At 37.4% G+C, this 16,230-nt stretch overlaps 1 protein-coding gene across 4 annotated transcripts in view; it reads left to right on the top strand.

Annotated features, from left to right (window-relative positions):
• Nucleotides 1-15,346, top strand: part of LOC136864774 (probable nuclear transport factor 2) — a 94,069-nt gene extending 78,723 nt beyond the window's left edge. For all 4 annotated transcript variants that reach the window (XM_067142146.2, XM_067142148.2, XM_067142145.2 and 1 more), the window contains one exon: nucleotides 14,811-15,346. Coding sequence is in view for 3 of the 4 variants with exons in the window: in XM_067142148.2 (XP_066998249.1) it covers nucleotides 14,811-14,924 (114 nt within the window). In the remaining variant the exon portion in view is untranslated. The remainder of the gene's footprint in view (nucleotides 1-14,810) is intronic.
• The last annotated feature ends 884 nt before the right edge of the window (nucleotides 15,347-16,230 follow it).

Here is a 16,230-nt window from a genome sequence, read left to right on the forward strand (position 1 = left end):
ACTCTCTAACACTACCTAGCTTGCAACATTATTGTATAATATAATGCTGAATAACTAGTGTTGTTGTACTGACCTGAGTGCAAAGCGTCCGATATATCTGACAGCCTGTGTAAATAAAATTATCATTTGTATAAACTTTCTGATTGTTGGAACATGTTCCTGCAATTATTAAGAGTAGAAATGTGTAGATAAATTGAAATAAAGAGAAAAAATTAACTTTATGCACTAATGGGTTAATGCAGTGTAAGATTTTAGTCTGTTACTTTTACCAAAAATAGCTTTCTATGACTGCTATTCAACACTGAGGAGCATGCAAATACAGAGCCCATTTTACCGGCCAGCGGACAAGTGTCAGCACAGCAACTTGCGAGGGCTCGTGTGCTGCTGCTCCTGCACAGTTATAAAATAAAGTCCCTGTAATATCAGTTATGATACATGGAATAATTTACACTCTAGTGGTATATAAGAAAGACTACTGCTTGCTTAAATTAGACTGGAATGAATGCAAATATGAGCATTTTCCTATTGTTTGGCTCATGAAGGAATGTAGTTTCATGCAACATTTTTCAAAATTATTATTCGATTCAAAATATTTCCAAGACAGTCGTAAAATATTGTGTGCATGTTTTGATGATACAGCTATCCTAATGGAAATTGCATCTCTCAATTCGTGCCATTTTTCAAAATAATTCCATCTTCAGTAATCTGATAAGTAAAACATCATGTTATCTGTTCACAAATGCCATGTTATATCTGCTGTGATCAGGGTAGCATATAATAGTCATTTGAAAAAGCAGGTGAGATGATTTAAGGAAAGACTAGGTAAGCAGTTAATAGGAAATCTGCAGATCATTGATTGATGGTGATTGATGGATACCAACATTGCAAACGTACAGTTTTTTAATGGCGTATGGCCTCCAGATAGACCTCGTGCAGGTCTTTGGTATTGACTCCTTTAGGCAACCTCTGTGTCCATGAGGATGTGGCCCTACATATGATTCATTCTAATGCTGAAGATGGCACAAACACGCAGCCCCCATATTGGAATTAACCATTGAATTGAACCCGGGACCCCTTGGACTAAAGACCAGTGCACCAACCCTTTAGCCATACAGTAAATAATAATGTGGGTGACCTTTTTTTGGCTCTCTAATATATGCAACTTTGCAGAGCTAGTTCAAATACCAGCTGAGCAAAGCAATTTTGCTTACAGTTTATATTTTATGGTGAGACTAACCTCATCCCAGATTACTGGAGCTATTGCACGAAAGTAAGCATATTCTGTAATAATCCATTTTTGGACAGGGAGTATTACTCGGACACTGTAAAGGATTATGTATTGACTCATTCAAGGAGGTGAGCAGCAGACTTAATTTGGATTGTACTTGGGATCCTGTAATCGTTCCTGGCAAAACGTAGTTAAGTGCTTGAAATTATGCTTTGATAACATGTTTACTGTTTACTAGAAGTCTGATAGGTTTAAATATATTTTGCCTAGATTTTTTAATGGACACATCTGTTGCCTGTTCGGAGTGGATATAATCTGATGTGGCTGGAGTGCATCATCGAATAGACATTTGCACACACAGTAGAAGCCTGATATTGCACAATTATCGAAAGAAATACTGTACTTCAACCCCGTGCAATAGTTTAACCACAGTGTATCAGGTGACCTGTGCAGTGACAGATGATGGGGCGGGAGGATGGGAAGAAAAAAAGAAAGGATTACAACATAATGCACTACTCCACATAAATTATGCCCTCAAACGTAGAAATAAAAGATAAACTTTACCAGTTACCGGTTTATGTTTCGATGCTTACCTGACTTACACAATGACGACATTTCCACCACAAAAAAAACGTTAAAACATTAGTCCTTGTTACCATGTAAATCATTTTGTACTTTCACAGCTTAGGCTTTAGTGAAATGAAATGGCATATGGCTTTTAGTGCCTGGAGTGTCGGAGGACAAATTTGGCTCGCCAGATGCAGGTCTTTTGATTTGGCGCTCGTAGGCGTCCTGCCCGTCGTGATGAAGATGACGCATACACTCAGCCCCCGTGCCAGTGAAAGTAACCATTTATGGTTGAAATTCCCGACCTTGCCAGGAATCGAACCTGGGACCCTTGTGACCAAAGGCCAGTACACTAACCATTGAGCTATGAAGCTAGACTGCTTTTTAGTAACTGGTGATGACAGTGGTATGTCTTCACTTAGTTTCATTTAAAGCCACTTGCAGTCTTCTGTGTTTTTGTAGTTTAGTATTTTTGCCTTTGCAACTCTGCTTCACTTTCAACTGTGTATACAAAACTTCCACATTTGTCTTCTTCCTTTATTTACCCTCTTATGGTTCCTTCTGGGATGCCACACTCACATGATGTACTTGCCTCTGGCTCTCCGTTCTTTACACAGTGAATTATTTCAAGTTTATCACTAACAGAATCCAATTTCCTTTCCTGCGACATCAAAGCAAAACACTATGGGAGTTTTGATACAAACTAATATACTGTAAACTTTGTGGACAATACAGTGGGTGTAGTGAGGGCTTAATTGGTTTTCAAGGAGGAGACTTCTGCTTACCTTGAAAAGAAATTTTATTAAAGTCAGGGCTGTAAATAGGTTAAGCAATATTTCCAGTTGTTTCTGTGAACTTCCTGGAATGCAGCACTACAGCCCCAAGGCTTGATCGTACTGCAGTATTTTCTAGTGGTCAGGAATTGGAGCTGATGACAGGAACGCAGAGCTATTGTATAATGAAATGGCCAAAGATCAGAAGCCAAGAAAGAGAAAAACTTATTGAATCTATACAACAAAAATATCTCTAATAAAGATTTCTTGTTCTGTGCATTTTATTCAACTCCATGTTGTGCTGGACTTCTACTTTACTACCTAATATTATGATTCTGGATATGTGAGTGCACTATCCAAGGAAATAATACAGTTCCAACATGACCACCAACAGTAGAGTACATTACAGATATGGTTTGTTAAATAGGACAAAGTTACAAAATCTGCCTGGATGGGTCCCTCGTTAAACTCCATGCTTGAACCTAATAGAAAATGTATGGAGTTGGAAAAAAATGCTTCCTGAGGACAAGCTGGCCTTGTGGACAATTAGTTAGCAAAACATCCTATGGGATTTCATACTGAATGGCTATGATTTGAGCCCATCTTATACATTTCCTATCTGTAGTTTTTGTAGCAATTCTACCACTGATGGCCGCTTGTCTGTCACTGTGCAAATTTCATGATCAATTTCTACATTATATCTTCAAATTCATAGTTCGTGGCATGGGTTGCTCTAGTCACATCCAAGTTCATGAACCATAGGATGGCTGAGTGGCCTGGTGAGTGGTCCTAAGAGTTAGGATACCAGTTGCTATTGAGTAGGAGTGGTCATCTTGGACATACTGAGTCGTGGCCCTCCCTGTGCTCAGGAGCTAGAACTATACAATCCACCGTGGTCCCTAACCCATTATAGGAGAGATTCTCACTGGAACTGTGTTTAAGTAGAGTAGCATCCTATTGCTCAGAAAATTTACCAAGCACGCTCAAAATGTTTTAAGTAAACCACGAACTTATGGGAGTGACTGAGTCCCACTGACATTTCACAGACTGGGGACTCCAAGGAAACAACTTGATGAATGAAGTAAATTTTTATGGGGAACTATCAGTATTAATGGGGCTTATGGAAGAAAGTAGAACTGGCCAAGTCAGCAAAGGGGATGTTTGGATGTGTTAGGAGTTAATGACGTTTAGGTAAGGGGAAATAATAAGGAAGAAATAGAAAACTATAAGGTTTTCGTAACAGATCTGAAAAAGGGGAAGGGCAGAATGTGGGGTAGGACAATCCATCAGGAACACCATGGCATGCAACATTGTTTCTGTGAGGCACATAAGTGAGCGAATGATGTAGGTGGATTCGGCTGTTGGAAGAATTAGGAGGACAGTTATTGTTGCAGTGTATTCACCATGTGAGTTTGTAGATGAGGATGAAATTGACAAGTTTTATGAAGGACTGTGGGCTAGGCCATCTATGACAGCTGATGGCGGAGCTGTTGAGGATCCAACCAGCCTTTGGGCTGATGACTAAACATACATACAATTGAAATGGGAAGCATTTACTGGACTTCTGTACTAGTATGGGATTAGCAGTTGTAAATTCATTCTTCAAGCATAAGGCTACTCACCATTGCACGTGGGAGGCTAGGAGCAACAGATCCGTAATGAATTAGTGACGGCAAGTTAATAATGTCCTGAGGGCCAGGGTAGAACAAGAACCACATTTGAGGGTCAGGCAAATTAAAAATAACTATAATTAAAACAAACTTACAACATTAGCAATTTAAGAACATGTAATTAATATTACTACTCGGATGTTAACAGAAATGTTTAATATACAATGAAAAAATAGGCATTGCTTTTTAATGGGAACAAATAATTTTATTTCATGTTAACATTAGGTTTGTAAAAAATGTTTTCGAGTGATTTAAAGTCCACTTCCCCCCTGATGTTGCAGTCTTAAGCATATGGGATAACAATCAGTTAATCTGTTTCTGGACTTTGAGTTCACTAGTTCCAGTACAGCAAAGGTAGTTCCAAATATATAAGTATAGCAAACTCTCGATTATCCGGTTTGTGGATTATCCGTACATAGGTTGGCGATTTAAAAAAATAAAACACGAAGCCTGAAGTACTTTATTGTGTTATAATTAGAGTTAACATTTTCTTTTAGAATGCAGTACAGTGCACATAAATCATTTTATTTATTTATTTATTTATTTATTTATTTATTTATTTATTTATTTATTTATTTATTTATTTATTTATTTATTTATTTATTTAATTATTTATGGTGAAGTTAGGGCTCTTGGCCCTCTCTTACACTTAACCACATTATGCGGCTTATTACTGAATACAAACTTAATATTCAAACTTAACACAGTGTATATAATATAATAATATAACTTAATATAGACTAAAACTAAGAGATAACATCCTAAGTCTAAAATTAGAAAAATAAATTCAATATTAACTACTCTAGATGGAATTCATATAATATAACAGTATGTAAACTTTTGGGAACTATTTACTCCAGACATTCACTCACACATTCACACATAACTACATGATATACCCTACGCATTCAAGAGGAAATCTTTAGACTGTCTTTTGAAGGTAATTAATGAGGAACAATTTCTAATTTCAGGGGGTAAAGCATTCCATATTCTAGTGCCCGACACAAGGAAAGAATTACTGAAGGCAGATGTATGATGTGGAGGTATTGCAATTGTTGACCCAGATCGTGTGTCACGGTCATGAAAGGAGGATAGAAAATGGAAATTACTGGAGAGATATTCAGGTATATTTTCAGTCAAGAGTCGATAGATAAAGGTGATTTCTCTGCTGCTCTACTTTTAACCAAGAGAGTTGTGCATAAAAAGGGGATACATGCGAGGCAAAATTCAATGAAAAAATAAATCTAATGCAGGAGTTTAAAGCTCTCTGCAATTTCCTCTTTTATTCAGTGGTAGCATCCAGCAACACAACATCACAATAGTTAAAAATTGGAAGTATCAATGTTTGAACCAGTTTTATTTTTAAGTTGAGAGGTAATACGGTCTGGTGAATCTTGAGGGGATGAAGTGATGAATGAACTTTTCTGCATATGTTAGTGACATGCTCATCCCAGTTTAAAGTTTCATTTATAGTGACTCCAAGGCTTTTTACTGATTTACAGAATGGGATAGCAACACCGTTTAGTTCAATGACTGAAGTTTGTAGACTGTGTAAATGGGCAAGCAGTTTTCTCTGCCCTAGTATGATAGCTTGTGTTTTCGTTGGGTTGATGGAGAGAGAATTCTCAGCTGCATAACAGGTGATCTGCTCGAAGTTTCGGTTCATATTTTCAATAGCTGCATTTATGTCATTCACTTTTGTGTGGCAGTAAATTTGAAGGTCGTCGGCATAGAGATGGTAGTTGCAGTTTTTCAACATAGAAGAGATGTCATTCAAATATAAAATAAATAACAGGGGACCGAGTATAGAACCTTGTGGCACACCATTAACTTTGTACTTCCACTCCGTTCTCTTATCATTCATGACAACACACTGTCGTCGGTTATGGAGGTAGGAAGCGAACAATTTGAGAGCAGCGTGGCTAAGATGGAAGGAATGCAATTTCGCTATTACTATGTCCATACTGATAGTGTCAATAGCACTGCTGAAGTCTAGGAGAATGAGTACGGTCACTTTACGTTCATCCATAGCTTTTCTTACGTCATCCGTAATTTTTAGAAGAGCAGTAGATGTACTATGTCCTTTTTTAAATCCAGATTGCAAGTGATCAAGTAACGAATGGTGCATCAAATATTGGAGCAGTTGTTCATGCATGAGTTTTTCTAAGACTTTCGAAAGTGAAGAAAGTATACAGACAGGTCGATAGTCAGATGGAGAATTTGCTAGAGATTTTTTTGGTACTGGGAAAATTAAAGCATCCTTCCAAACAGTTGGGAAGTAGCCTTCCGAAAGACATGAGTTACATATGTGGGTTAAAATTGGCAGTACTACATCTATCAAGGTAACGACGAAGGATATCGGGATGTCGTCCACTCCGATTGCTTGCAATTTGATTGATGTTAGTTTTCTTTTTACATCGTTTTCATTTACTTTACGAAATTTGAACAAAGGCCGTTGAGGTAACGGAGTAGATTGAAGAGAATTTATTGTTTGTATAATATGAGGGTGGGTATTAACTATTTCTCTAGTAAAGTGGGCATTTAATTCATCTGGATTTATGTCATGCCTATTGGAGTTTGTAGTTTGCCTCCCAATACCTACGGATCTGAGTTGTTTCCAGGTACTTTTTGAGTTCAAATTACTGGCTAATTGTTGGAAGAATGCATATTTTTTGTTTCTGATTATTTGTTTAACTTTATTTCTAAGCACACGGTACTTTTCAAAATCTTCAGCTGATAATGTCTGCTTGTAACATCTGTGTAGTGCATCTCGTTCAGCCATTGCGGACTTAATGTCATTTGATAACCATGGAGCAGCTTTGCGAGTCACCCTAGCAGTACGTTTAGGTACGTGTTTGTTATACAATCCCAACAATAATGTGTTAAACCTCTTTACTTTTTCGTCATTGTCAGTCAAGTGCAGTATTTCGTCCCACGGGCAGAGATTAGCATCTTGTATTAATTGTTGAGGATTTAACTTTTTCATGTCTCTATAAGTTATCCACTTCGGTTTTGTTTTGGGAACTTTCAAAGAATAAGTTAAATATATGAGATCGTGGTATGATATACCAGGTACAGAAGTTTGTCTGTGTTTTAGTATTTTCTGAGGATTGTTTGTGATAAGTAAATCTATTAGAGTGTGTGAGGATCCGTTAGTCGTGTGCACGTGGTGAGTGGGGTTAAGTGGCAATACTGACATGTTACAAGAGGTAAATATGTTCTGTAAACGATTTGCTTCAACGGAGTCTATTACCAGGTTTGTGTTAAAGTCACCAAATATGAGTACATGTTCATAGGTAGGTACGAGTCTTAGTAAATTTTCTTCGAAGTCGGTGAAATTTCCTGCTTTTGGTGGTTTGTAAACAACTCCAATCAGTACTTTAGTCTTATCAACAGATAGTTCTACAAACATATATTCAGTTAAGGTGTCAGTAGATAATGTTGAAGTTTGTATAATCTTCCCCGTTAAATTGTTTTTGTAACATAGAGCTACTCCTCCTCCACGGCGCTTCGGTCTATTGTGAAAAACTGCATTAAATCCTTCTATATATACTGAGTTCAGAGGGACCGAGTCCTTCATCCAACTCTCACTAATTGCTACAACATTTACCATGCTTCCTTCAAAAATAGCTTTCAGCTCAGTGTGATGGGCAATTATAGACTGAGCATTGACATGGGCACACAGTAATGAGCGGGGAAAGGACGAGAATTCTCTCTCCAGGTGATTGCGGGCGGGGTGAGAAGAGGACAGGGAAAGAGAAGGGTGGGAGGGTTCAGTATCAAGGTGAAGGTTGTTTACCCTGCCCAGGGAGAAAGCTACGTTATTACCTGTGTTAGCCATAATCAAAAATAAACCGCCGGAAGATGCTACGGACACCATTCCCAACATTTTCCTGTCCATATCTTTGCCAAATAATTTCCCTAGGAGCTAAACATAGATGATTTCCATTGCCCCTAAACCCGAAAGTAAAAGAAAGAGATTAGGGTCGGTTCCCTTCAGAATTCTTGCTCTGTGTTGATATGATGTGAAAGTGTGCTGTTAAACATTGCCACATTCTTTCACTGCGCTTTGAGCACCATTTATATATGTTATTCCCCCTTGGTGGTACCATTGTAAAGATCAAACTTTCAATAACTCTTATAGAGCATTGAAATCTTCCCTCAATTCCTTAATGAAAATAAGGAGCTTCTCCAGGCTGAGCACTTTACATATGTACATACATATATACATACATGTATGTTACATCATCAGTGCTTTCATCAAGAGCCAGTGAAAAATAAGGAATGTCATTAACAGTTTTAGGCTGTTAGATAACTGCAAACTTATATTGTCAGTTCTCCTAGTAACAGCCTTCTTTAACAAAGGTACTGACTGAAATTCTTTTACGCTTATCCTCATTAAATGCTTCAGCTATTTTAATTGCACAGTATTTTAGAAATACTTTGACATGTTCTTTAGCTTTCACTAATTCATAAGTAACTACAGTACATAGGCAGCCAAAAGGAATTATTCTTGTATTTTGTGTATATTGCCAGTTACACTTTTCTGCTGATTAACACATTCGCTACTAGCTACTGCAAAGGCGATTTGAATGCCTAGCCTAGCCATTTATATGCTGAACTGTTTACACTGATGCTGTACATCATTGAATATTTTTGATCACTGTTTTTAAGGTACTTAATTTAAAAATCTGAAATTTGTTACATAACTTTACAAGATTATCTAACAGTGTTTGAGTGTATGAGATGTGGTGTCACACTTCCTGGGGTGCAGGGGAAATGGAGAAAATAGATAATATTTTTAAACCAATTCCAAGACATGCTCCTAGTAAAATACAGGGTTTCAAAGATTGGGTCCTCAGTTCAATAAGTTTTCAGATCTGGTGTTTTGGTTATTCCTGTCACAAACATTAAACCTGAGAATACTTTTAGCTCAAAAACCTCTCCTGGTTTCCATATCTGTAAGCAAGAGTATTTAGTGAAGGGTGAGGTGAAGCGCTAATCACCTGACTGGTGTACAGGTTAGTTTGTTTGCAAATATATATTTTTTAAATCCTTGGAAAGAAACAAATTCATGAAGGACATACAATGGATTTCATTATCCAGCATTATTTAGCCCTGTATTAGCATTATCAGACGGGAGTGATCGTGTGAAGTTTCTTCTTTAGTTGTTTATTTCTTTAATGATTTGTGATGTACAGTCTTTTGAGGTTTTATTCCTTATACTCCGCACGGCCTTACTTCTAAATTTAAGTTTCGCAACACAAATGAGCACCGCCTTACCTCTGTTGCCAGCGTGCTACTGCCACGAGAACAGCTAATACATTATGACCGTGGTAAACAGCCCTTGCAAAATGTAATATCATACTATAGCTAATGAATCGGGATTGAAAACAAATTCACTATAACAACATCCAACGCTAAAAAGAGAAGGCCTTGTTAAAAATAAAAGAGAATGGGGAAATAACACATCACTCACTGCTAATGGCTGGCACAGGATGGAGGTTACGTTTACAAAGGGAACACTCCACTGATCTCAGTCGCTTTCTTGCCACTTGTCTTTCCTGAACTACACTGAAACATGATAAAGAACTAAGTACACTAACCAGTACACGTAAGTAAGTAAAGCTACAGCTACTTTTATACACTGAACTATTAAACCTGTATTGTACTAACTTATGCTGCGCAAAACTGTAAACTATGCTGTACTGCACTGTGCAAGAAAGATAAAGAGTAATATGAAAAACACTAATTACTGAAGAAAAATGCAAAAGAACCGTACTGAATACCGTACACGCTGAGCGAGATAGGTTAACCACGTGGTGAATGTGTTCGAGTTGGCAACTAGGTTTCAAGATCGCACTCTGCCGATACGTCGATATAAATGGCAGCTAGAGATTGGTGGATTTCTTAAGTTTCAGCGCATAACCACCAGGCAGAGCCAAAATCAGCCAAAACTTCAATTTAGAAGTAAAACCGTGTGGAGTATAAAAACTAACAACACTTGAGGCAAACTAAGCATAAAGGTTTTTTTGTCCGTCATAAGAATAAACAAATAGGCAGATTTCCATTCTGTCGAAGAAAAGTCTGAAGGAGAGGAACTAGCATTGGGGTAACAAAGAATGTTATTTTCAAGTGATATTTCAAGTTCAAATAAAATTTTCATTATATTTTTCTGAACATTCCACAATACATCGTATGACCGCTAGTCTTCAATAAATTGCAACATCATTTCCTTACCATCAAAAGGCATTTCTATGTTATGCTGTGTAAGAGTTGCCACTATTATGAAACTGTGAATGACCCACTAGCTACGGGAAGGTGAAAAACACAGCACGCGAGGTAAGGTCACCTCACCTGCCTTTCTCCTTGCACCAAGTGCATGCATTAAAGCGTATGCAAAAATTTGTGTGGACTCGCACCTTAAGAGTTTTATATTGCAGCTTGCAGTTACATTATCAGGAAATTTCTCCTTAGTGATCATTTTCTTCAGCATGCCAAATTTGTAATTGTCTTTCGTAGACTAAAGGTCGCCTATTCATCTCTCGAATATTTTTGTTTGAAGATTCCCAAGTTTGGTCAAGGAAAGTGAACATGATGAACTTGAAGAAGAATTTGCGGTTTACCAGTACGATATATTCCTGAATATATTGTATATGGACCTAAAATTGCTGAAAACTGAGACAACATTGCAGAACTGGACAAATGAACCTTAAGTAATATTTTATTTGCAGTATTATGTATACGTCACAGTAACTCTCCCACAGGAAAAATTTTCATTATTAGGAAAAATCAGACAGAGTTTAGGCCTACATTGCACATCCACTCTGGAATAGCATATGGTTCAGAACATAAAAATGTCACCATGCTTCAAGAAAACCTACATTGAAAAACAGCTGCTGGATGAGAAACAAGCTAAAAATAATTTTATATCACAGAACTAACAAGTAATGTGCAACGTTTATTGTGTAATATGATATTCTTTAGAATAGATTGCTGTCAGGAAAGATAAATGTGGTGTCATTATCGAGAAAGGACCACCATCCTTTGGATTTTACTCACAAAAAAAAAAAAAAAAGATTGAGATGACTCTGTAGAGAACCTGAGGTGTTAGATTGGTATAAGTCATCATTAAGCTGGTTTTTTGTCATAGTTAAAAATGCAGGTGATAGAAAGGAAGGCTGTAAAAGTAGGACTATTAGGCAATACCATATGGTTGATAGGAGAGACAGGGTAGGGCGTGGGGGAGTTTTTAAATTGTAATTATGATCAGTGCAAAATGGTAAATAAAAATGTAAGCAGACTATTGGATGGGTTTAAAGTAATATTTTTTAGGAGTGTGAAAAACTAGTATGTACCTTTAAATGTGGTAAGGAATAGAAAAGGCCCACTCACTATATTATAATGGAAGAATAAAGAGATTAAGAAAAAGGTACAGGTTTAAAAAAATGTCATCTAAGGGTGCCATGATGGCAAACATAATTGGCAGTCATATGAATTTTAGGGAAAGAAGGATAGGTGTAGGTACTTGAGGCAGAAGCAGGTTTTAGGGATCATTAATGAACAAAGGGAGTGTATATGTGTGAGGACTTCCAGAAGTATTCAGTCAGCAGTATGTGAAGATAATTGGATATAAGGATAATGTCGATGTTTAAAAGGTGACCAGTACTGACTGAAAACTGAAATTTAGCTATGATTATAAAGACAGTTACAAAAGTATTCAAAAGTTAAAAGCTAGAAAAGCAGCCGGAAATGAAAGATTAAGGATGTTGTGTGTGTCCTCCGCACCTACAATCTCCGCAGCTCGCCTGACACATGGATGTTTCCAGAGACCACGAGGCAGACTGCAGTGCGCTGACGTGATCGTCGGTGGCGTCAGCCAGCGCTATAAAAGGAGTAACGTTTCTCGCCTCTCCAGGACTACCACAGTGTCCAACGACCAGACTACACCGCAAGTCAGACACGGAGGTACCCTCTTAAAAATGTGTTCTGAATAGGTGGACTGATTCCTGGCCGTGAGGTTTCACCTCTGGACATTGCCTCATTCATCCTGCATCCCGTAGCCATTTCGAGCACCCATCCAAGCATTCCGCTACTCACTCAAGTCCCCTACAGTGCTCCGACTCCAATCATAGCATTCTGCTATATATGAGCATTAGACGCAAGTTCCTTACAAGTTATACGCCTCCTGTTAGCATTCTGCTAATATGAACTCTCTCTACAAGTTTCACTTGTTATTATACATGACCGATAGTTTTCGACTATCAAGAACATTCTCTCGTTTGAACAGACTGTCTCATCAAGACGAGATTGAATGTATATAGGAATCCCAATTCTTACGTATGTAAATATCATTCAGGCCCTCAGCCTACTACCTTATATTAACATTAAACGTGTGCAACTCAACAAGCTTCAAGAAATGTTTCGTTCTATTTCATGTACATATTGTATAAATGTGTTGAAGCAATAAACTTTTATGTTGTGCCTTGGGATATTGTTTCATATCTAAAATAGTTATTTGATTACTCTTTGCATGAAGGAGCTATACCAAATGAAAGGGAGTTGCTATAGTAGCCGCAGTGTGCAAAGGAAAGGGTGACAAAGTGGATAATTACAGGCCAGTCAACCTGATGTGTGTTGCTTGTAAGCTGTGAGAAAACACACTTTCTGATTATATTAGACACATTTGCAAAATTGCTAACTGGTTTGATAGGAGGCAGTTCACTTGGAAAGTTGGCCGTGTGGCTAGAGGTGTGCAGCTGTGAGCTTGCATCCAGGAGATAGTGGGTTCGAGCCTCACTGTCAGCAGCCTTGAAGATGGTTTTCATGGTTTCTCATTTTCATACCAGGCAAATGCTGGGGCTGTACCTTAATGAAGGCCATGGCTGCTTCCTTCCCACTTCTTGGCATTTCCTATTCCATCATTCCCATTAAGACCTATCTGTGTCGGTGCAACATTAAGCCAATTGTAAAAATATTTTTTTTTTAAAAAGATAGCAGGCAGTTCTGTTTAAGAATGGTTTTCTCCATTGAGACTTAACTTGTAGGATTCCAGCAATATATAGGAGGTATTTCAGATTCAGGATGCGCAATGTACTATTGAACTATCCAGGGCTTTTGGCAGGGTAGATCGTGGTTGACTACAGATGAAAATCAGAACTATTGGATTAGACAAAAGTGTGGTTGAATGGTGGCTAAACTTCTATAAAATGGAACTCTCAGAATTAACGTAAGGCATCATATAATCCTGTAGTGGTTAAGGCGGGGGGGGGGTCTACAAGGCAGTGTTATTGGATTTTTTGTTTTTATATGTGAATTATATGAGTAAAAAACTGGAATCATAGATAAGGCTTTTTGCAAATGACATACTGTATAGAGTGGCAAATATATTACAGGATTGTGAGCAACTACAAAAAGACTTCGACAATGTTGTGAGATGGACAGCAGACTGTGGTATGATGGTAAATGGGATGGAAAGTCAGGTTGTAAGTTTTGCAAAGAGGGGAAAGTACTCTCATTTTTAATGACTATTGATGGGGTGATAGTAGCTCATGAGGTAATCAGATTAATGATGTAAATAAAGTTTACATATTTTTTCATATGAGGGTATTTAGGAGTTTCAATCAATCAATACTGATCTGCATTTAGGGCAGTCGCCCAGGTGGCAGATTCCCTATCTGTTGCTTTCCTAGCCTTTTCTTAAATGATTTCAAAGAAATTGGAAATTTATTGAATGCCTCCCTTGGTAAGTTATTCCAATCCCTAACTCCCCTTCCTATAAATGAATATTTGCCCCAGTTTGTCCTCTTGAATTCCAACTTTATCTTCAAATTGTGATCTTTCCTACTTTTATAAACGCCATTCAAACTTATTCGTCTACTAATGTCATTCCACGCCAACTCTCCGCTGACAGCTCGGAACATACCACTTAGTCGAGCACCTCTTCTTCTTTCTCTCAATTCTTCCCAACCCAAACATTGCAACATTTTTGTAATGCTACTCTTTTGTCGGAAATCACCCAGAACAAATCGAGCTGCTTTTCTTTGGATTTTTTCCAGTTCTTGAATCAGGTAATCCTGGTGAGGGTCCCATACACTGGAACCATAAGTTATAAGGATGTAATGGAGAGGGCATATAAGTCTCTAGTAAGACCCCAATTAGAATATGGTCCTAATAAACCCAAAAGTTTAGAGTTCAAATCTCAAGTTTTCTTTTAGTTTATCTCATTCTGGATACTATGAACATAAAGAGACTAACTTGTGGTTTAGAAGGGGAGATGTTTATTGTAATATCTCTATTAAATTTAGTTGCCTTGCATGGTATTTGAACTACTGAATAAAGATTGACATTTGTCTGTTTAATGTGTGCTAATAATTTCATGAATGTAAATTTCTGTGGTGATAGAGCCAGTACTTACTTGTGTTGTGGATCACAGGCTCTTTAGACTATTTGTGATGTATTATTGTGATTTTTTTTGCATTTTATAGAACAATTCCTTTTCCATATTTCATGTTTCTAAACGTCCACCTGTTTCACTGTTATAAGCACTAAATTTTTGTGCTCTACTTGCAGGCTGATGAAGACCCTCCACATGCTTATTCTCAAGTGTTTGTACTGAAGCCATTGGGCAACTCCTTCTATTGCCAGCATGACATATTTCGCCTGGGGATTCACGACACAGCATGAGAAAATAAAGTTGTGCTTTGAACACCAAGTGATTAATGAACGGACTGTTTGTAATTCCCAGAGAAGTGAAAATCCATGTAGATTGACTGCACAATTATAGGACTGGAATGTGGAATGGATTGATCAGTAGACTGTCTACAGAATCATAGGAGTGGAAGGGGAAATGGATGACAAGTTTGCTTTTGTCATTAATCACATTATGCTAATTATAAGTGGTGTTTTACGAATAGTTAACAGGCATAACTGATAATTATCATTTGGGAATGTTTTGTCCAAAGGTTTATCAAACAGCTAATTCTAAATTTGTTTAAATATTCTGCATGTAAATGCTTCGATACTTCAAGAATGCTGTTTAATATTACACACTTCTTTTCAGAATAAGAAGTTTAAATATTCTATTTCAATAAAATTTACTAGAAAAATCCCACTTTAATGACACCCCCTCCCCCTCCCCCACCCATGCCGTCACTGCTTGTTCCAGTAATATTTAACTTGGCTGTGAGTTGAAGATTCTATTATCCTATAGGGAACCAAAGCCAAAAATTGACTTATTCACCTTTTTTTAATGGACTTTAGGGATTAAAACATGACAAATCTGGCAAGGATTTGGCTAGGGGGATTTTGGGGGTGTTCTGTGGGGAGATTTAAACATTAATATTGTTCATTTGTGCAAAAATGTTTTGAGGGATTTCTAGGGTCTCTTTCAGGATGTATCAGCTTTGATACATCAGGTCTATACTGAGTTCCAACATTTGCATGGTGCTGCCAGCTACACTGTTGAGTAGAAAACAGCAAAAAAAAAAAAAAAAAAATACTAAAATAAAATGCAGAATGTATCAAATATAATGCCACAGCTCACAACAAATTACAGTAGAACCTCAATAATTTGAAATCGGTTAATTCAAAATCGCACCTAATTAGAAGAAGCTCTTGTTCCCGGAAACATGAAGTACTGTTTTGCATGTTATTTAAAATGTTTAATTCGAAATACGGATAATTCGTAATTCAAAGAACAATGTCGGTTTCATTGCCGAAATTTAGACTTTTAATTCAAAACTGCCTTTACATTGTAAAAAAAAAATTAGTATTTTATCCACGTCATGATAGAACGCGTCTTCCAGAACGTGTAGGGGTAGCTTTCTGCACTTTCACTCACATCAGTGTGTCTACATGATGATTCATATTTGCTAAGTTCGAGTGAAATCGTAATTCTTTTGTATTCAGCATTTTAAGGAACGCTACAATATCACGTAGCAGGCAGTGTGCGGAGAAGCAAAATCCGTGAACACTGGTGAGAGCCAACATT

This window comes from Anabrus simplex, chromosome 2 (assembly GCF_040414725.1).
Source record: "Anabrus simplex isolate iqAnaSimp1 chromosome 2, ASM4041472v1, whole genome shotgun sequence".
Taxonomy (NCBI): Eukaryota; Metazoa; Arthropoda; class Insecta; order Orthoptera; family Tettigoniidae; genus Anabrus; species Anabrus simplex.